Here is an 18955-nt window from a genome sequence, read left to right as displayed (position 1 = left end):
GCCCTCTCCGGAGCCTGCCCCTCCCCTCGGGCTGTGCCCCCCACCCCACCCCAGAGCCCTCTCCTCGGGCTGTGCCCCCTCCCGTCTGCTCCCCCCCCGAGCCTAGTTCCCGTCAGAGCCCTGTCCCCTACCCCTGGGCTGGGAGCTCTGGGCATGGACCCCCGCCCCAGAGCCTGCCCCCTTTCCCTGTGCCGCACCCCCGGCTGGTCCGGGAGCTCCGGCTGGCTCCTTGCCCGCTGTTTTGGGGGACCAGCGAGCAATTGTGACAAATCAGAGCACTTTTTTTTTCTGGGGGGGTATGGCTCCCCTTCTCAGACAAAGCCCCTAATACCAGGGTGTCAGGTCACCCTGCTGGGTGGTGCCCCTGAGCGCCGGGGTCCCAGCGGGCTCCCTGGGGAGCTCTGGGGCTGGGAGCTCCTTTCCAGCAGCTGCCAAGTCTAATAGGGGCAGCCCCCGGCTGAGGCACTGGCCTGGGAGCAGGGTCTTGGCTGGAGGCTTGTGTGTCTCCCCTGCTGGGGCCATGCCCCTCCCTGTGCCCCATACCCTGTGCAATGACTCCTTTGCCTGCTGTTCCCGCCCAGCTGTGCCCTGATGGATATTGATCTGGACTATGAGAGACCCAATGTTGAGACCATTAAGTGTGTGGTTGTCGGGGATAACGCCGTGGGCAAGACACGCCTCATCTGTGCCAGGGCCTGCAATGCCACCCTCACCCAGTACCAGCTGCTGGCCACCCATGTGCCGACCGTCTGGGCCATTGACCAGTACCGCGTGTGCCAGGAGGTGAGAGCAGAGCAGGGATTGGCCCGTGCCATGGGTGAGACCCCCCCAAGGCCCCTGGGCGGTACCATGGGTAGCACAGGGCCTCCCTGAGGTGTGAAAGCCTGAGTGGAAGAGAGGAGGAGCTGAGGTGCCGTGTGGGGATTCGGGGGCTGTGGTAGAGCAGGAAGCTGGCTAGGGGAGGGAGACCCACCTGAGCTGTCCCGCTGTGCTTTCCCTGGGCAGGTGCTGGAGCGCTCCCGGGACGTGGTGGACGAAGTCAGTGTGTCTCTGCGGCTCTGGGACACCTTTGGGGACCACCATAAGGACAGGCGCTTTGCCTATGGCAGGTGAGAGCCTGGCAGCTTTGGGGGTCCCTGCCTCTAGCTGTCCCCCCTCAGCCTGGTTCCTGGGGGCACTGTGTGTGGTGCTGCGGAGTCCCCACTGGCCTCCAGCCCAGGGCCATGCTGCCTGCACCCCCAGCTGGCCTCACTCCCATTCTGTTCAGCCTCCCATATCTCCCCTGGGCCTGGAAGGTGGAGGGGCCCTGAGCTTCCACCCCTCTGCTCCTTGGTGGGGAGAGCATTGCTGGAAGGGGGCATGACTTCCCCATTGCTAACAAGTTCACGGCCTGAGGCTCCCATGTCCCAGCTGCTGGGGGGCACTGACCTGCTGCTTGACTCTGCCTGGAGCTGGGCACGTGATTCTTCTCTTCTCCCCTCCCTTCCCCCTTCTCTCTGGGGGGGCTCCCCTCAGAAGCTGTGCAGACAGCTGAAACCCTCAGGGAGGGGACTGGCCCCCCAACAGGGGGTGGGGAGTATCTGGTTTCAGCCCCCCAGGGAGGTGGCAGTCTCAGGTAACAGCAGCAGGGAGGGGGAGGCCTTCCCATCCAGCAAAGGGGGTTGCTGCGCAAGGGGGGTCTCCTGGGGACATTGGCTGGAAAAGCCCCTTGGCGAACACACCTGGCCCCACGTGCATGAGCCCAATGTGTGTGGTGGGGGGCCTGGCCGCTGAAAGCAGCGGGGGCTGCCAGCTCACCGGCCATGCTGATCCTCGCCTCTCTTGTGCCTAGGGCTCTGAGTCGGGCCCGTTCTGCTGGGTGCTGGACGACACAACGGGCAGGCCCTGCCCCAGGGGGCCAGCAGTCCCCTTGCGGGCTGGGGGGAGGGATATCTTGTGTTCAGCCCCAAGTGGCTGGGCCCTTGAGCCTGAATCCCCAGGCTGAGCTGAGGAGCCTGGCACAGCCCATGCCCACCTATTCCTGTCCCAAGGGAGGCTGGCTAGAGCTGTCCAGGCAATTCCCTGGCCAGTTCTGCCGCCCTGCCAGGCACCGACGGGCCACCCGGCTCCTCTCTGGGAACGATTCCTGTCTCGCTCTAGCCTGGCTCCACACCCTCCTGGGCTGGGCCAGACAGGCCTGGTCCCTTGCCTCCCCCCAGGTCCCCCTGTGTCCCTACCGCTGCTTGGAGCGCTCTCCCCTCTGGTGGCAAGGGGCCGGGGCTGGGCCCAGGGCCACCTGGGGCGGGGGGCAAGTGGGGCAGTTGGCCCCGGGCCTCGCAGGGGCCCCCACGAGAGTTTTTTTGGGGCCCCTGGAGTGGGGTCCTTCACTCGCTCCAGGGGCCCTGGAAAACTTTCACGGGGCCGGGACCCCGGAGCTGCTTCTGCTCTGGGTCTTTGGCGGTGGGGGGTCCTTCTGCTCGGGGGCAGAAGGACCTCCTGCTGCTGAATTACTGCCAAAGCGGGGGGGCCCCCACCACCGAAGACCCAAGGCCACCTGAATCCACTGGGCGGCCCTGGCTCAGGAGAGGCTGCGCTCACTGCAGGGGTTTCCTATGTGTGCTTCACCCTGTGGAGGCTCAGCATGGGCCTGGCCAAGCTGGGTCACACTCGCTGGCTTGGCCCCTCGCTGTGTCATGGGGCAGGGGTGGGGTCTGTCCCCTCCCTGCTGGGCACTGCTCCTGCCTTGGCTGGGTTCCTGTGGCGGCGGGCAGGCGGGAGCCACTTGGTCTGTGATGTGGGCCTCAGTCCAAGTGTGCGTCCCGGTCACGTCTCAGGGAGGCACCGCTAAAACAAACAGGGTCCAGGAGTGGCTCCGGCTGCTCCCTGCCTCCTGACAAGGGCCCTGGGACAGCAGGGCTCCCACTGGCATCCTGCATTGCATTTCAGTTGTGCCACCTGTCCCACCCAGGTGGGACCCTGTCTCTGCCCACAGTCAGGGCACCCCCAGCTGAACCCCAGCGACACTTGGGAAACAGGGCTGCTACTGGCTGGGGAGCATGGCAAGGATCCCATATGTGGTGTCTGCTCGTGGGTATGGAAGGTGGTCCTGCAGGAAAAGACCCCTCCCATTCCAGTCCAAGCACTGCGCAGGAAGTGTTGCCTGGCACTGAAATGCAGCCACCTCTGGCATGGAGCATGGCAGCTGTCTAACAGCTGCGCAGGAAGGAGATTCTCCCAGCTAGCTGAAGCGGCAGGGGAAGTTCAGGGGAGTAAATGGCTAAACTGAAAAGAGGCACTAGCAGTGAGCAGAGGGGCTGGGACTCTGGACTCCTGGGTTCTTGTCTGAGTTTTGACTCGCTGTGATCCTGGGTGAGCTGGTGTCAGAGTACTGAGCACCTTACGACCTCTGCATGAGACGGCACCTCCAGCCACGCAGTGCCCCTTGCACTCGAGAGGGGTGAGCCCCCCATGAGTCCCCACCTGCCACAGCTGGGTTTTCCTCCCTCCCACGTGCTGGCCTGGCCTGGCTCTGCTTAGCCTCTCAATGGGCTGGCAGGGGGCAGTCTAGGGATGGCCCCATCCCCTCGCTTGGAAGGTGGCTGTAGAGGTGCCTGTGTTGTGGGACTGCTCCCCATGTGCCTTCATCCTTCCTGCCCTGTGGCACTTTGTTTCTGGGGTGTCTGCTAGCAGTGCCTGGCCCTGGTGCTGAACACCTCTCCCCATGCACAGCCTGGGGCGGGCAGCGTTTGCCACAGGCCTCACTGAGAAGGGGCCTCGGGCTCTGGGCTGGTTCAGGGCCAGAGCACCCCCGTGGGGAGAGACCCAGTCACATGCTGAACCGGTGGCTGCTGGAGCCCAGCTAGAGGCAGCTGCCTGCCCCAGTGCTAATGATGGGGAATCCCCTGACCTTCCACTGCTGCCTAGGGGCTGGCAGTGTGAGCTGTGTCACTGGGGCTGCTCTTGTCCCCAGCCGGGTTCAGGCTCCGTGGCCTGTGAGGGCTTTGCCCTGGTTCGGCCAGCATCCGCTCTCCTGGCTCACACAGATCCTCCCCCCTATTCCCAGCAGCTGTACCCCTGGCTTGGGGAGGGCTGGGCTCCAGTTCGGGGTTTGCATGGGCTCTGCTGGCTTTCACATATGCTGCTAGTGAGGGGGCGCCCAGCACTCCTGAAATAGCTGCCGCCTGAGTGCCCCACTCTGGGCTGCTGCAGTAGCCTTTGTGCCTAGAGATTTGGGGCTGTGTGGTGCCAGGAGCCAGATCTTTCCCCGCCCGCCCCCCATCCCATGGCTTCTTGGCAGACATGACTGTGGTGCCCAGCCGTCAGGAGACTGGGGGCTTTGTGAAGTGCTCCTGCCATAGCACTGGGGGCTCCAGAAGTTTGATGGGGCAGGATTGGGCCCTTCAGTCTGTCCCCTCAAGGATCTGCCCCCTCCTTGGCTGGGTACCTCTTTGGGGGCTGGTGGGCATGGGGGGGCCCCCTGAGCTCTAGGGCTCTGTTAGCACCTGGGCAGCTCTGCTGGGGGAGCCTGGCTGCTAGATCCCTTGGGTGCAGTGCAGAGGGTGACATAGGGCCCGTGTAGGCAAGAGGCTGGGCTGGGGTGTGTGGCGTCAGTCTGAGCTGGGAGCTTGCTGTGCTGCTCTGTGCCCGAAGGCAGCAGTCTCCTTGGGTGGGACTAACGGGTCTGGTGCTCCCTTGTCTTCCCCTCCTGCCTGCAGGTCAGATGTCGTGGTTCTGTGCTTCTCTCTGGCAAACCCCAACTCCCTGCACCATGTCAAGACCATGTGGTACCCGGAAATCAAACACTTCTGCCCACGGACACCCATTGTGCTGGTAGGGTGCCAGCTGGACCTACGCTATGCCGACCTGGAGGCAGTCAACCGTGCTCGGCGCCCGCTGGCTAAGTAAGGGGGCCCCCTGCCCTGACCAGGGCCCCAAGGACATAAGGGTGCCCCCCTGTCCGGGGCCCCCAGAACTGAATGCCAGGTACAGGCAGCTGCAGGGGTGAGGCTGCTTGCAGCCCCACTGCACCCCTGAGTGCCAGCTGCCTGCCTTTTGTGCTCAGCCCTGGGTCTGGTATAGACACTGCATGGGGCTGTGGGCAGGGAGGAGGGCACTGCTGCCTGTAGGCTCTGAGTGGGAGCAGGGTGCCCGAGACCCATCCCTTGCTCAGCAGATCGTTGGCATCCCCTGTCTCGCTTGGGGCTCTTGCGGGCAGAAAGTGCTGGCTCCTTGGTGTGTGCCCAGTCTAGGTGGGCAGAGTGGCTCCCTCCAGCCCTGACACTGGGTTGTCTGTTCCCTAGCTGGGGGCTCCCTGCTGACCTGCCGGCTCCTCTCCCTTGCCAGGCCCATCAGACCCACGGACATCCTGCCGCCCGAGCGGGGCCACGAGGTGGCCAAGGACCTGGGGGTGCCATACTATGAGACCAGCGTGGTGGCGCAGTTTGGCATCAAGGATGTCTTCGACAATGCCATCCGTGCTGCCCTCATCTCCCGCCGCCACCTGCAGTTCTGGAAGTCGCACCTGAAGAAGATGCAGAGGCCCTTGCTGCAGGCACCCTTCCTGCCCCCCAAGCCACCCCCGCCTGTCATCCACATCCCGGACGCCGCCACCAGCGGTGGCCAGGGCCCTGCTGCCCTCTTCTGCACCCCCCTCTGTGCTGATGTGGTCTTCCAGCTGCAGGGGGGGCACAGTGTCTTCGCCCATCGTGTCTACCTGGCCACGTCCTGCTCCAAGTTCTACGATCTCTTCACCCTGGCGGGGTCGGCGAGCCAGGCCCGGGAGCCCTGTGGTGTGGAGCGACGGGCGGCCAAGGAGCCAGCTGCCAGGACTAAGAGCCTGGAGATGGAGAAGCCCCTGCTGGGCAATGGGGCCCAGACCCCTCTCAGAACTTCGCAGAGTGACGATCCCCTGCGGCTGGTGCAGGGCGAGGGCCAGCAGCTCCCAGGGGCCGGGGGCCAGGAGCTGTCGGGCTGGGGACGGGGCTTTGTCAGCATGCAGCTGGAGTTGGTTCAGGACCCCGTGACCCAGCGGGAGAGGCAGATGACAGTGGTGTACATGGACTGCCTGATCCAGCCGGGGCCCTTCCGCGCGGTGCTGGAGTATCTGTACACGGGCCACCTGGACCAGGGCCGCGCAGACCTCATGCAGGTGGCCACCATCGCCGAGCTGCTGGAGGTCTTCGACCTGCGCATGATGGTGGCCAACGTGCTGAACAAGGAGAGTTTCATGAACCAAGAGATCACCAAAGCCTTCCATGTGCGCCGTGCCAACCGCATCAAGGAGTGCCTGGGCAAGGGCGTCCTTGCGGGTATGGGCGGGGCCTGGGGCTTCTTCTAGCCTCCAGGTGCTGTGGAAAGGGGGGCTGGGGATCAATAGGGGGCGCTCTCCCCTCGGCGCTGCAGGGAGCGGGGCGCGGGGGTTCGGGAGGGGGCGCTCTCACCAGCGCGGCGCTGGCGGGGGTTCGGAGGGGGTGCTCTCCTCGGTGCTGGCGGGGGTTTGGGAGGGGGGTTCGGGAGGGGACGCTCTCCCTCGCGCTGCAGGGGGCGGGGCGGGGGGTTCGGGAGGGGGCGCTTCCCCTCGGCATGTGCGGGGGTTCGGGAGGGGGGTTCGGGAGGGGGCGCTCTCCCCTTGGTGCTGCGGGAGCGGGGCGTGGGGGTTGGGAGGGGGCGCTCTCCCCTCGGCGCTGCAAGGGTGGGGCGTGGGGGTTCGGGAGGGGCGCTCGCCCCTCGGCGCTGCGGGGGGTTCGGGAGGGGGGTTCGTGAGGGGCGCTCTCCCTTGGTGCCAGGGAGCGGGCGCGGGGTGTCGGGAGGGGGCGCTCTCCCTCGGCAGCGGTCGGGCGGGGGGGTCGGGAGGGGGCGCTCTCGCCTCGGGCTGCGGGGGGTTGGGAGGGGGTTCGGGAGGGGGCACTCTCCCTCGGTGCTGCAGGGGGCGGGGCGGGGGGTTCGGGAGGGGAGCTTCTCCCCTCAGCGCTGCAGGGAGCGGGGCGCGGGGGTTGGGAGGGGGCGCTCTCCCCTTGGCGCTGCGGGGGTTCGGAGGGGGGTTCAGGAGGGGCGCCTCCCCTTGGTCGCTGGAGAGCGGGGGGCGCAGGGTTCGGAGGGGGCGCTCTCCTCGGCGCTGCGGGGGGTGGGGCGGGGGGGTCTGGGAGGGGGGGGCGCTCTCACCCTCGGCGCTCGGGCGGGGGGTTTGGGGAGGGGGCGCTCCCCCCTCGGCGCTGCGGGGGGTTTGGGAGGGGGTTCGGGAGGGGGCGCCTCTCCCTCGCGCTGCGGGGGGTTCGGGAGGGGGGTTCGGGAGGGGCGCTTTCCTCGGCGCTGCGGGGGGTTCGGGAGGGGGGTTCGGGAGGGGGCGCTCCTCCTGCGCGCGGGGGGTTCGTGGAGGGGGTTCGGGAAGGGGGCGCTCTTCCCTCGGCGCGCGGGGGTGGCGAAGGGGGTTCGGGAGGGGGCGCTCTTCCACTCGGCGCTTGGCGGGGGGTTCGGGGAGGGGGGTTCGGGAGGGGGCGCTCTTCCCTCGGGCGCTGCTGGGGGGTTCGGGCGGAGGGGTCGGTCGGGGGGGCGCTCTTCACACTCGGGCTCGCGGGGGGTTCGGGAGGGGGGTTCGGGAAGGGGCGCGCTCTCCCTCGGCGCTGCGGGGGTTCGGGAGGGGGTTTGGGAGGGGGCGCTCTCCCCTCGCGCTGCGGGGGGTTCGGGAGGGGGTTCGGGAGGGGGCGCTCTCCCTCAGGTGCTGCGGGGGGTTCGGGGAGGGGGGTTCGGGAGGGGCGCTCTCCCTCGGTGCTGCAGGGGAGCGGGCGCAGGGGTTCGGGAGGGGGCGACTCTCCCCTCGGCGCTGCGGGGGTTTGGGAGGGGTCGGAGAGGAGGAGGGGGGCCTCCCCGCGGGCGCTAGCAGGTGGGCGGGGGGGTTCGGGAGGGGGCGCTCTCCCCTCAGCGCTGCAGGGAGCGGGGCGCGGGGGTTCGGGAGGGGGCGCTCTCCCCTCGGTCCTGCTGGCCCCTGTGCACTGCTCCTGGATGCAGTTTAAAATTGGGCCCTTCTCCTGCATGTCCGTGTCCTGGGGTACCCTGCCCAGTCCCCTGGGGGGGCCTGATCGGCCCCAGCTGGGTGATTCTGGTCTGCTGCCCCCTGCAGTTTCTGGTGGGTGTGGCATTCCCCTTCCCGTGCCAGGCTGCCTGGTTGTGTGGCGCTGCTCGGCACTGGCGTGTCGTTCCCCAGAGTGGCTGTAGTCACATGGCACCCTCTGCCCAGCGAGGGGCAGGGCTGGGGCCAGGCCATACTGACGCTCTGCCCTCCTAGACGTTGTGTTCCTGGTGGATGATGGATCGGTGCCGGCCCACAAGCCGCTGCTCATCGCAGGCTGTGACTGGATGGTGGCCATGTTCTGTGGCAACTTCCGGGAAAGCTACGCCTCTGAGGTAAGGGGGGCGAGGGGCTGCGCTGGGTGGGCTTGGGGGAATGTGGAGGGAGGGTAAGGGGGAGATGGGGGATCATGGGAACAAAGGGCAGGGCTGTGGGAGGGAGCTCCCCAGGATCCAAGGGGGGAGCAGGGTAGGGAAGAGGTGCTTCCTCCACCAGCAGGTGAGGGGTTGGGATGGGTGGGAAGAACTGAGGGGCAAGGAAGGGAGCTGGGCAGAGCTCTGGAGAGGGGCTGCTCCCAACTCATCCTGGTGGTGAAGCTGCTGCTGCCTGCTCCCTCCTCCGACCTGGCCCAGGGTGCTCCCCCCCACGCCTCCTGGGGGCCAGAGCCCTTGGGCAGCTGTCCCTCAGCGTGAATAGCAGCTGGAGGGAGGGTGGGGGGGGCATGTGATCTGAAGGTTCCCTTCGCCTGCCAACGGACCAGGGTGGCTGCAGTGTGTCGTCTGAGATAAATTGGGAATCTCAGAAGTAAAAAGGTCATGTGGGGGGAAGAGGGAGGGGATCATGTGGCAGGGTGCGGGTGCCAGTACCAGTGCCAGACCCCTGCACACGGCCACCACCTCCTCTCACTGTTCCCTCCTGATTCAGCCTGCTCCTAGCCCCACTCAGGAGAGGCCCAGGGCATGCTTGGGGGTGATCCCTGGGCTCTGACCCCATCCCCAGGCTTGGCTGCCCCATGAGCTGCAATTTCCTGGTAGATTATTGGCTGGCTCTGCTGGTTTTACCATTGGGTTTGGGGGATTACCACCGACCTGTTCCCAGCAGACAGGCCTGTGAATGGAGGAATAGCCGTGAGCATCAGCAGAGTTGCGGGGGTGGGGTGGGCTGGGTTGGCTGGGGGAGTGCAGGGGGATGCCTGTTCCTGAAGGGGGAGGTTGTTGGAGGGTGAGTTCCTTAGATTCCCCTTGTCACCCCCAGGTCTCCCTGCCTGGCACCAAGTGCGCCTGCCTGCGTGCTGTCCTGGAGTTCCTCTACACCGGGCATTTCGCCCCCACTCCCGACCTGGACGCCATGGAACTCCTGGTCTTAACCAACCGCCTGTGTCTGCCCCGGCTGCAGGCGCTCACAGGTGAGGCTTGGTGCGGTGCCTGGCTGCAGGCTGCCTCCGAGGTACCAAGGCTGGCGAGCACGGCAGGTCGACGTGTCTCTGGAGCGTCACTAACACGTAACTGTTCTGTAAGGGCCCCGGGAGCAGTGCTCACCCCTTCATGCAGCCAGAGCCCGGGTTCTGGCCGCCAGGCCCAGCCCGAGCTGTAGGGCAGCTGCTTCCCTCCACGTCCTGCTACAAACAGGACAGTTTTTGGGAGAGGCTCGTCCCCACTAGTGCGAAGACAGAACCGCACGTGGCTTTGTCTGGCATTGGACGGGACGAAGAACACCCTGGTCCACCCGTGCAGGTGCGGTCCTAGGGGGTGGGGTCAGCTGGTATTGTGGGAGTGCACGAGGGCCCCCCCGCTCCATGCATGCAGGGCTCAGCCTGGGACCCTGCCGCCCCAGCCCTGAACTGGGAGCCTCACTGCCCCCGTCTCTGCCCTCCCAGAGCAGTACGCTGTGGATGAGCTGCTCCAAGCCTACGTGCAGCAAGTGGAGATCGACGAGCAGGTGATCATCTACCTGGAGATGACTCAGGTATGGGGAGGGTGGGGCGGGCCAGGGCTCAGTGTCTGAGCTGTGGCTTCTCTCCTGCTCAGATTAGGGTGGTGCCAGTGAAAACGTGAGCAGCTGACCGGGGTCAGAGCGATGGTCCAGCTGGCCCGTAGCCCGTCTCCAATGGTGGCCAGTGCCAGATGCTTCTGCTGGCTGGTGGTTTTGGGGCATCTGGAGCATGGGGCTGCATCCCTGCCCGTTGTCTGTCTCTCTGTGCTCCGAGGGGGGGCTGGTGGAGCCTACAGCTCTCAGCATGCCATGCTCTATCCAGGTCTGCTGTGACTGCTGCCCAGTGCCCTCCGTCCCCAGCCAGGCTCCCGCTGCGCTGCATGCTGGGATATGGAGCCCCATGGCCTCTTCCCTGGGGCCCCTGGCATGTTACCAGCCTGCCCCTTGGCTTGGTGCTCAGAGCTGCAGCCAGGAGGCTGCTGCAGGATGCCGTGAGGGCCTGGCTGCACAGATCCTTTGGGGGGGTCACTGGGGACCAAGCCCAGAGCCTGGAAGATGTGGGGGGGGCCTGCAGCCCCCCTGCCCTGCTGTCAGCCTGCTGCTCTCTTGCAGTTCCACAATGCCCAGCAGCTGGCAGCATGGTGCCTGCACTACATCTGCACCAACTACAACAGTGTCTGCCGCCGCTTCCCCAGGGAGATGAAGTACATGACCCCAGGTACAGGCTGTAGGGGTGGGTGACGGCCTGGGGGTGCCATGGGGAATAGGCCAGGGGCTCAGGCTCCCTCTCGCTGCCTGCAGGATACAGGCTGGCATGGCAGGAGTGCCTGGTCCCCTGTTCCTGAGCGGAGCCCCACCCTGGTTTCCCAGCCTGGGACTGTGCTCTGAGGGGAGAGGGTGGGGCCCTGCCCCCAGCCTGGCTGTTCCTCCTTCCCCGAGTGTCCTGCATGAAACTTATGAGGGAACTGGGCTTGTTTAGTCTGCAGAAGAGAAGAGTGAGGGGGGATTTGACAGCTGCTTTCAGCTACCTGAAGGGGGGTTCCAAAGAGGATGGAGCTCGGCTGTTCTCAGCGGTGGCAGATGACAGAACAAGGAGCAATGGTCTCAAGTTGCAGTGGGGGAGGTTTAGGTTGGGATATTAGGAAACACTATTTCACAAGGAGGGTGGAGAAGCACTGGAATGGGTTCCCTAGGGAGGTGGTGGAATCTCCTTCCTTAGGGATTTTTAAGGTCAGGCTTGGCTGGGATGATTTAATTGGGGTTGGTCCTGCTTCGAGCAGGGGGTTGGACTAGATACCTCCTCAGGTCTCTTCCCACTGTAATAATCTGTGGTACCACTGTCAGGGAGTGTGTGGGAACACAAGGCCCAGCACCCCCCACTTCCTGCAATTCACCAGGACTCTCAGCCAGCCAGTAACACAAACGTTTATTTGGATGACAGGAGCATCGGCCCAGATAGGTCTTGCAGGCACAGACAGCAGGACCCCCCTTTAGTTAGGTCCATCTGGGGCCCCCAGGGAGGCCACAGTCCCGTGGGGAAACCCAAGCCCTGTTGGGGCTCCCCTCCATTTCCAGCCAGCTTCAAAACTGAAACCCCTTTCAGCCCCTCCTTCTCTGGGCTTTGTCCCTTTCCCTGGCCAGGAGGTCACCTGATCCCTTTGTCTCCAACACCTTCAGCTGGTACCTTTGCAGAGGAGGGGCCCAGGCCATCAGTTGCTAGGAGACAGAGAGCCAGGCATTTAGGTGCACTGGCCCTTTGCTCTGCAGCAATCACACCCCCTTATCCCACCACCTAGATACTTAAGAACTGCCTGGGGGCCACTGAGGCACCAGCACAGTATTCAGAGCAAACATTAAGAACATTCTCAGTTTGCCACAACCACCCAATGGCAGACGAGTGTGGCATCTCAGCTCGCCAGTAGGAGCTGGAAGGTGCCACCTCTTCTGGGCTGGGAGGGAAAGGGAGCTAAAACTGCAGGGGAAAGAGACACCCCTCCTGTCGCAACTCCCAGAGGGCCCCTCCCTGGGCCTCTGCGTACCAGCCTGAGCCCCAGCTCCAAGCAGCCCCTTGTTCTCCCTGGTTCTTGGGGAGATCCAGTCTTCAAGATCCTGCTCCCTGTGCTACATTTTGACCCCCCTCAGTTCCCCATGCTCCCCAGCTCTCAGGGGCTCCCCCTCATTCTTGCTCTTCCCAAAAGGAGGTGTCAATGCAGGGGGTTGGGGATATTTCAGGAGCAAACCTTCCACCATCACCACCCACCCTAGCTATCTCTAGTGCGCTGGAGTGTTTGCATTTTCACCCCACCCCACCCCCTGGCCAAACAACCCTCCCTTCCCCAGCACTGGGGAGAGGCACTTGAATATTGCAGATGCTCTGTGCTGGGGTGTGGGAGATCTGCCCTTCTGGAGCCCCCATGTCACTGCTCCCCACCTGCAGGGAGGCTCTGTCTGTCTTTCTCCAGGTCCCTCCCACTTTCTGGGGCTCTCCAGTCACCAGGCTCCCTTCCTGTCTCTGCCCCCAGGCTGCTGACCCGGTGTGGGAAGCCCGGAGGCAGCAGGGACTGTGCTCAGGGTGCTGTTTTCCCCCAGGCTGGCCCTGGGGCAGCTTGTCCCGGCCCAGGGTGGGAGCTCAGTGGCCGCAGAGCAGCTCCCCTAGCGGGAGGCAGCGCTTGGCCTGTGGCTGCGGGTTCACTGGCTGGGGCTGGCTCGTGGGCTGCCAGTGGGGACTGATCCCTGCCACTGAAGGCTGATGTGGTGGTGGTGGGGATGGGACCCCCTGGTACAGCCATGGGGTCTTGTGGATGGTTGCTGTAGTGTTGGGGGGCGGGGGGAGAGATGGGACACCCCCTGGTACGGCCAAGGGGTCCTGTGGGCGGTTGCTGTGGTGTTTGGCTGGTCTGCAGGGGGGCTGGGTCCCAGCCCCCTGCCCAGGCGGGTGGGTCAATGCTGACGCCCTCCTGCCCCACAGAGAACAAGGCACACTTCGAGCGGCACCGCTGGCCGCCTGTCTGGTACCTGAAGGAGGAGGATCTGTACCTGCGCTCGAAGAAGGAGCGGGACCTGGAGGAGCAGCTGCTGCGGAAGCAGCACACCCGCAGCAAGTGGTGCTTCTGGCGCCCCTCGCCCCACGTCTTCTGAGCCCTGCCGTGCTGCTTGTGCCTTGCTGAGGGCAGGAGGGACTGCCAGGCGGGCCGGGCCAGGGTAGGGCTGGTAGCTGAGTGCCTGTGCCCGTCATTCCCACTTCTATGGGTACGGCAGCTGGTCCTGCTCCAACGCAGGGCCCCTGGCCAGCTGCTCTTGTGGGGCTGGGCCCCGTTTACTGTCCCCCTGAGCCCTGGCTCTGGCATGTTTACAGGCTCTCCTGGCCACTGCTGTCCTTAGCTTCCATCTGTGCCTCTGCTGCAGCTTGGCAGTGCATTGGTCCCCATTGCTCTGCCGGGGGGTGGCCAGGGGCCCCAAACCCAGCAGAGCTGTGGGGATACCTCTCGTCTAGCAGTGTGGAGGAGTGGGGGCTGCATTCGGGCTGTGCTCGGGCGGGGAGGGCAGCTGTCCTTGCCCTCCTCCCCTGATGGTGGGGATGCTGACAAGGTCTGAGCCCTGAGCCCACGGGGGGCCTCAGAGCAGCACTCTGCTCCCCACAGGGTTGGGCCTGCACCTCCTCTCCATGTTCCAGGCTTCCGCTAGGCCTGAGGGCAGCAGAGCTGTGCAGGGGGCTGGATCAGGGAGCTGAGTGGAGGGAGGGGCTGGGGGCAAGGGTTTCTCCTTGTCCTTGGGACACTAACAGAGCAGTGAGGGGGTGGCTGTGCTGGGGGCAGATGTGAGGTGGAACGCTGTGTGTATGGGGGGATGGGGTCTGAGCTTGGGGGGTGCATGTGGGAGCTGGGTTAGGGCAGGAGATTTCTGTGTTTTTGGTAGTTGTAGGAGCTGCTCCCTTTGTGCTTTGCCTGCTCTTGGGAGGGGGGCAGCCTGGAGCCCCCAACCGGCCCCTTTGCTCCTCTGTGCCTTTGACACTACAAGCCTCTTCCCCAGCTCGCCTGCCTTGAGAGGGGCTGGGTCCCTGGGCAATGGCCCCTCCCCCTTTTGATACACCTTGGTGCATTAAGGGACTGCCCCGGGCTGGCAGGGCCGTGTGTGCCACGTGCAAAATGGGGTTTACACTTTTCTACGGAGCCCGGCTCCTGCCAGGCCTCGCGGAGCAGCGTTCCCAGGCTGAGCCGTCCTCTCCCTCTGATCAAAGGGCTGTTTGTATCCGCGTTTCTAATCACTGTGAGCCAGCCTCGTGCTGCCTGGCCTTTTTACACCTCGCAGTATTGGACTGTTTTAACCTTTTAATAAAACCTTTTGTAATGTGCCTGGGGCTGCCTCTCTGGGGGCCGGGGAGAGTGCAGGCTGTGCTGCTCGGGGAAATCCCCTTGGCTTTGCTGGACTGCCCTGCGGAGGGCCCGCAAGCAGGCTGGCGGCCCCATGCGGCCAGGGGAGAACTTGGTGCAGGGCTGCGCCCCTGAAGCGCAGGCAGGGCTGCAGGTGGCTGAGAGCCCCTCCGTGCTACGAGAGCTCAGGGCTGGGTGGGAGGGGCTCTGGGCAGGGGCTTGGCTCAGGTAAGGGGGCCCCCCAGCAGCGCTCACGAGCACTGGAGATGGAGGTTGCTGCTAGCAGGAGAGACCTCTCAGAGGAACCCACTGGGGCTGAGCCAGGGCAGGGCATTGACCCCACTGCTGAAGTGAGCAGCTGGAGCAGGGCTGGCTTCAGGCACCAGCTAAAGAAGCAGGCGCTTGGGGTGGCACGGCGGGTCACTGGGTCCCTCTCAGAGCGAAGGACCTGCCGCTGAAGAGTGGAGCAGCGTGATCTGCCTCTTGGGGTGGCAGAGAACCTGCAGCTGGCCCTGGGGCTCATTGTATTATTTGTTCTACCCTAGCTCTGGGCAGGGGCCGGGACCCTCCAGCTCAGTGCTGGGCTCTTCCCCAACTGCTGCGGGGCTCAGCGCCAGAAGTGACTCCGACCCAAGTGCCAGCATGGCCAGTGCTGTACCAGCGAGAGCTCTCCTGCCCCCCCCCCCCCCCCAGTCTGTGCTGGGGTTTTACCCGCTGAGGGGAGAGCTCTCCTGCCCCCACCCCCCAGTCTGTGCTGGGGTTTTACCCGCCGAGGGGAGAGCTCTCCTGCCCCCACCCCCCAGTCTGTGCTGGGGTTTTACCTGCTGAGGGGCAAGCTCTCCTGCCCCCCCACCCCCCGCTCTCGAGGGGAGAGCTCTCCTGCTGGCACAGTGTCTGCTAGTCGTGCTGCACTGATGTGTAAGACAGACAGAGGCGTACAAGGAAATATTCACAGAGTCTGTGGCCACAAGGGCCCCCTCTGCTCAACTAGTCTGGCTGTAATGCAGGCCACAGACCTGCCTCCCCATCCCAGCGGTCCTGGCACAGCTCTCTCACCGGCCAGTCTTGATGTGAGGTGCTGGGGCTGGAGACTGCACCAGGACCTGGAGTAAGTTCTACTAGTTAATTACACTCGTTAAATTTATGCCTGATGTCCAGTCTGAATTTGTCTTCAACTTCTAGCCAGTGGATCATGTTTGACTTTCCTCTGCTAGACAGCCGGGCCTGTTCTCAGAGCTCTGTGCTGGTTAACGGTCCATTGTCCCTGCAGCTCCCAGGTCATGTCTGCGCTGCAGCAGAGCCTCCCTGAAGCCCACCGCGCTTGCAGCTGCTGGAACGTGCTGTGCTCCTTTCTCTGAAGGGGGGGGGGCGCCTACCCCAGCTGTGGCTGCAGTCTGGCTGAGGTGGGGGGCCAGCCCTGTGTGACTGACTGAAGTTCCTGCACGGAGCTGGGCCAGGGACCTGTTTCAGTGATGGCTGGGTGTGGGCAGCTGAGTAATTGGAGGTGCTCATACTGAAGCCTCTAGCGGTGCCTCCTCCATGCTGCCCTCCAGCTCTAATGCGGGGATGCAGCTCAGCCTGGGGTGGGTGCTGCAGGTTGCAGCTTCTCCATGGGCCTGAAACCAGCTGCCCTGAACCTGTCCTGCCACGGAGCAGGAGCGAGGGCCAAGCTGTTGCCTGAGTCCCCATGCAGGGCGGGCTCTGCCAAATGCTCTCAGGGCTGGCCCCTTGCAAAGGGGATTTGAACCCTCTGCCTCCCTGTGTCCTGGCTGTGCTTCCAGGCCCACAGCAGGAGCCTGCAGCCTGTTGCTCACCCTGTGCCAGGCTCCCACCCACTGGCACCTGTGGGGCGGGTGCAGGCCTATGCATGGGGCCAGGGGGCTGGGCAGCACGATGCTCCCTGGGACCCAGAGCAGAGCCAGCCAGGCCATGGATCTGAGCAGCTGGTCAGCCCCTCACTGCCAGGCCCAGCCCCTCTGGCCCTAGGCCCCCAGGGGGTGGTGCCTGCACAAGGCAGTAAGGCAGGGAGTCGCAGCCAGGCGCTGATGGCAGGGGGGGCGGGGAGATGGGACTGCTGCTGGCTTGGGCCTGGCTCAGCGAGGGGACACCGAGGGCTTCAGCCCCTGGTCCCCAGACCCTTGCTGCTGGGAGCTCAGGGCCTGTCCCCCAGCAGCGCTGTAGCCATGGGCCGTGGCTCAGGAGGGCCCCCCTGTTCACACATAGCACGGAACCGGACTCACACCTTGTTTGCCTGGGGCCAGGAGCTGGGACTGGGCAGAGCCAGCGATGCCCCCTGCAGGCTGGATGGGGTCGAGTGGACCGGGCATGGGACAAAGTGTGCTGGGGAGCAGCGATTGGCTCAAAGGCCTGTCAGTCACTGTGCTTAACCCCTTCGCTCCCCAGGAAGGGTGGGTACCACTGGGAGCAGCTGGAGGGCCCTGCTGCAGGCCAGTGCGTGTGAGGGCTGCAGGGAAGGGCCATGGCATGGGATTGCAATAGCCCTCCCCCACCCCGAGTCCACAGCACAGACCCCCGCTGAACAGAACATGCCCAGGCTGCTGGCTTCTGCCAGGGAACAGAGCTGGGTAATTATCCTGTGAGCTGGCCTCCCAGTCCCAGCCTCTGGCTGCCAGAGGGTTCGTGAAAGCCAGAGCAGGGGGGTTTGGCTAGATACATTCATGGAGGACTAGTCCATCGATGGCTATTGGCCAGGATGGCAGGGATGGTGTCCCCAGCCTCTGTTCGCCAGAAGCTGGGAATGAGCAGTTAGGGGATAGATCACTTGATGATTCCCTGTTCTGTTCATTCCCTCTGGAGGACCTGGCACTGGCCACTGTCAGCAGACAGGACACTGGGCTAGATGGACCTTGGTCTCACCCAGGCTGGCCATTAGGATGATCAAGTGATTGTCCATGTCCATTCCAAGCAGGTGTGCACACGCCCCATGCATGGTCTTTGGAAACTTTCCCCCTTGGCGGCTCCCATCAGGTCGGCCAGGGAGCCCGCTGGAGCGGTCCCCTCATGGCGCTCAATATATAGCTCTGCTGACCCAACTCAACACCAGCCAACTTCAGTTCTTTCTTACCTGCCCAGGCAGCGTTGGAACTGCGTTTCGCTTGTTGTCAGTGTTCCCTTGGCTATTGTATTCAGTTTTGTTTTGTAGTTAAGACAGACTTGGTGAGTGGGTCCCTCTCCCCTCACGCCGCCTTGGGCTTCGGGACATGCCTCAAGCCCAAGGATTTAAATCTTGCGGTGTAGGCTAAAAGCCTCTGCCCAATAGCGACCCTCACGACTTGTGCCTGAGGTGTCTAGGAGAGGCGCAGCAGTCCGAGCGCTGTAAGATTTGTAAGGCTTCCAAGGCCGGGACTAGGAAGGTACATGACTTCCATTTGAAGCAGCTGTTAGTGGAAGCCGCTCTCCATCCAATGGCACCTCCCCAGGCCTGAGCTCGGTGTGGAGTGCCCCAGCATCGGTCCCTGAATCGGTACCGAGGAAGGACTCTGCTAGAACCCCTTGGCACCGGAGACCCTGGCATGGCAGCGTGGAGCAGGCCCCAGGCATGGCATCTCACAAGCACCATAAGAAGGCAGACAGAAGGCACTCTCCTCAGAGAGTGAGACCATCCAGGGAGACTTTGCTGCCTCAGAGAAAGGACTTGACTTCCAAGCAGCAAAGCTCGGGCCGTGGACTCTGGCGCTCCAGTTGGCACCACTGAGCCCAGCCCTCAGTGACTCTCTGGTGGGGGAGTGCCTGGTGGAGGAGTTGAAGCCCCCCTCTCCACCCCAGGCACTGTCGAGGCTGCAAAGGAGCTTCTTAGAAAGTACACCTCAGCCCCTTGCTGTCAGAGAGAAGCCTCCGGCAACACCCAGACAGGTGCCATCTAGAGGCAAACCCACACAGACGATCCTCTTTGTAACCAGACCAGCACCGTTCCCGACCCCATTCCCTGTCTACATCACTGCAACAGCCCCCTGCATTGGCCTCAGTACAAGATTGCCTGGTGCAGGCAGTGTGATGATCCGTGTCTTCGGCACCGATCACAGTCGCCCTCTCTTGGCCAGGACCAAGACAGCACTGAAACATGAGCCGTTCTCCATAACCTGGGCCTACAGGCGGAGGAAGTCATCAAGTCAGAGGACCTGGTGGTGGACATTCTCACGCCGGAAGGCCCGTCCAGAGTGGCATTACCAGTCATTAAAACTACTTACAAATATAATGCCCTGTGGCAGACTCCAGCCTCCATTCCACCCACCGCCAGGGTGTGGAGAGAAATACTTTTGTTCCCTCCAAGGGATATGAGTTCTTATTCTCCCACCCACACCCTTGCTCGCACTCACGTACCCCCACTTCAGGCATCTAGACCATTCATCCTGGACTATCTACTGCATCTGAAGCAGCAAGGCCTGGCCAGATCATCAGGCTACAGCTCATGGCCATCCCAGCATTCCACCCGGGAGAGATGGGGCACTTGCCAGTCCTATGGTAGGCCATTTCCTTAAGGGCATGGAACGGCTACACCTTCAGTCTCACCCACTGGGACCTCAGTCTGGTCCTAGCTTGGCTTATGGGAGCCCCATTCGAGCCACTCATTACATGTTACCTTCTGTAT

The 18955-nt window shown here is 63.9% G+C and overlaps 1 protein-coding gene across 3 annotated transcripts; it reads left to right on the top strand.

Moving 5' to 3' along the window:
* The first annotated feature begins 290 nt into the window (after positions 1 to 290).
* Positions 291 to 14327, top strand: LOC116829267 (rho-related BTB domain-containing protein 2-like). Of its 3 annotated transcripts, XM_032787980.2 has the most exons (9): positions 292 to 783; positions 1006 to 1109; positions 4695 to 4880; positions 5323 to 6287; positions 8261 to 8379; positions 9299 to 9449; positions 9921 to 10009; positions 10589 to 10694; positions 12945 to 14327. In XM_032787980.2, exons 1-9 carry the CDS (start codon positions 592 to 594, stop codon positions 13112 to 13114), a joined length of 2082 nt encoding a protein of 693 aa, XP_032643871.1. In that variant the 5' UTR covers positions 292 to 591; the 3' UTR covers positions 13115 to 14327. The 3 variants fall into 3 exon arrangements, 1 of the variants encoding a protein (XP_032643871.1); XR_012656015.1 differs by lacking the exons at positions 10589 to 10694; positions 12945 to 14327 and adding an exon at positions 10299 to 10377 and having other exon boundaries at positions 291 to 783; positions 9926 to 10009; XR_012656014.1 differs by lacking the exon at positions 12945 to 14327 and having other exon boundaries at positions 9926 to 10009; positions 10589 to 10675.
* Positions 14328 to 18955: the final 4628 nt, after the last annotated feature.

The sequence above is a fragment of the Chelonoidis abingdonii genome, chromosome 5, assembly GCF_003597395.2.
Source record: "Chelonoidis abingdonii isolate Lonesome George chromosome 5, CheloAbing_2.0, whole genome shotgun sequence".
NCBI classification, from domain to species: Eukaryota; Metazoa; Chordata; order Testudines; family Testudinidae; genus Chelonoidis; species Chelonoidis abingdonii.
This window is presented reverse-complemented; position numbering and strand designations above follow the sequence as displayed.

Coding starts and splice junctions, on each gene's coding strand:
- LOC116829267 (XM_032787980.2), top strand. CDS start 592: ATGGATATTGATCTGGACTATGAGAGACCCAATGTTGAGACCATTAAG. Junction 6,288..8,260: donor GGGCAAGGGCGTCCTTGCGG/GTATGGGCGGGG, acceptor CTGCCCTCCTAG/ACGTTGTGTTCCTGGTGGAT. Junction 10,695..12,944: donor GATGAAGTACATGACCCCAG/GTACAGGCTGTA, acceptor CCTGCCCCACAG/AGAACAAGGCACACTTCGAG.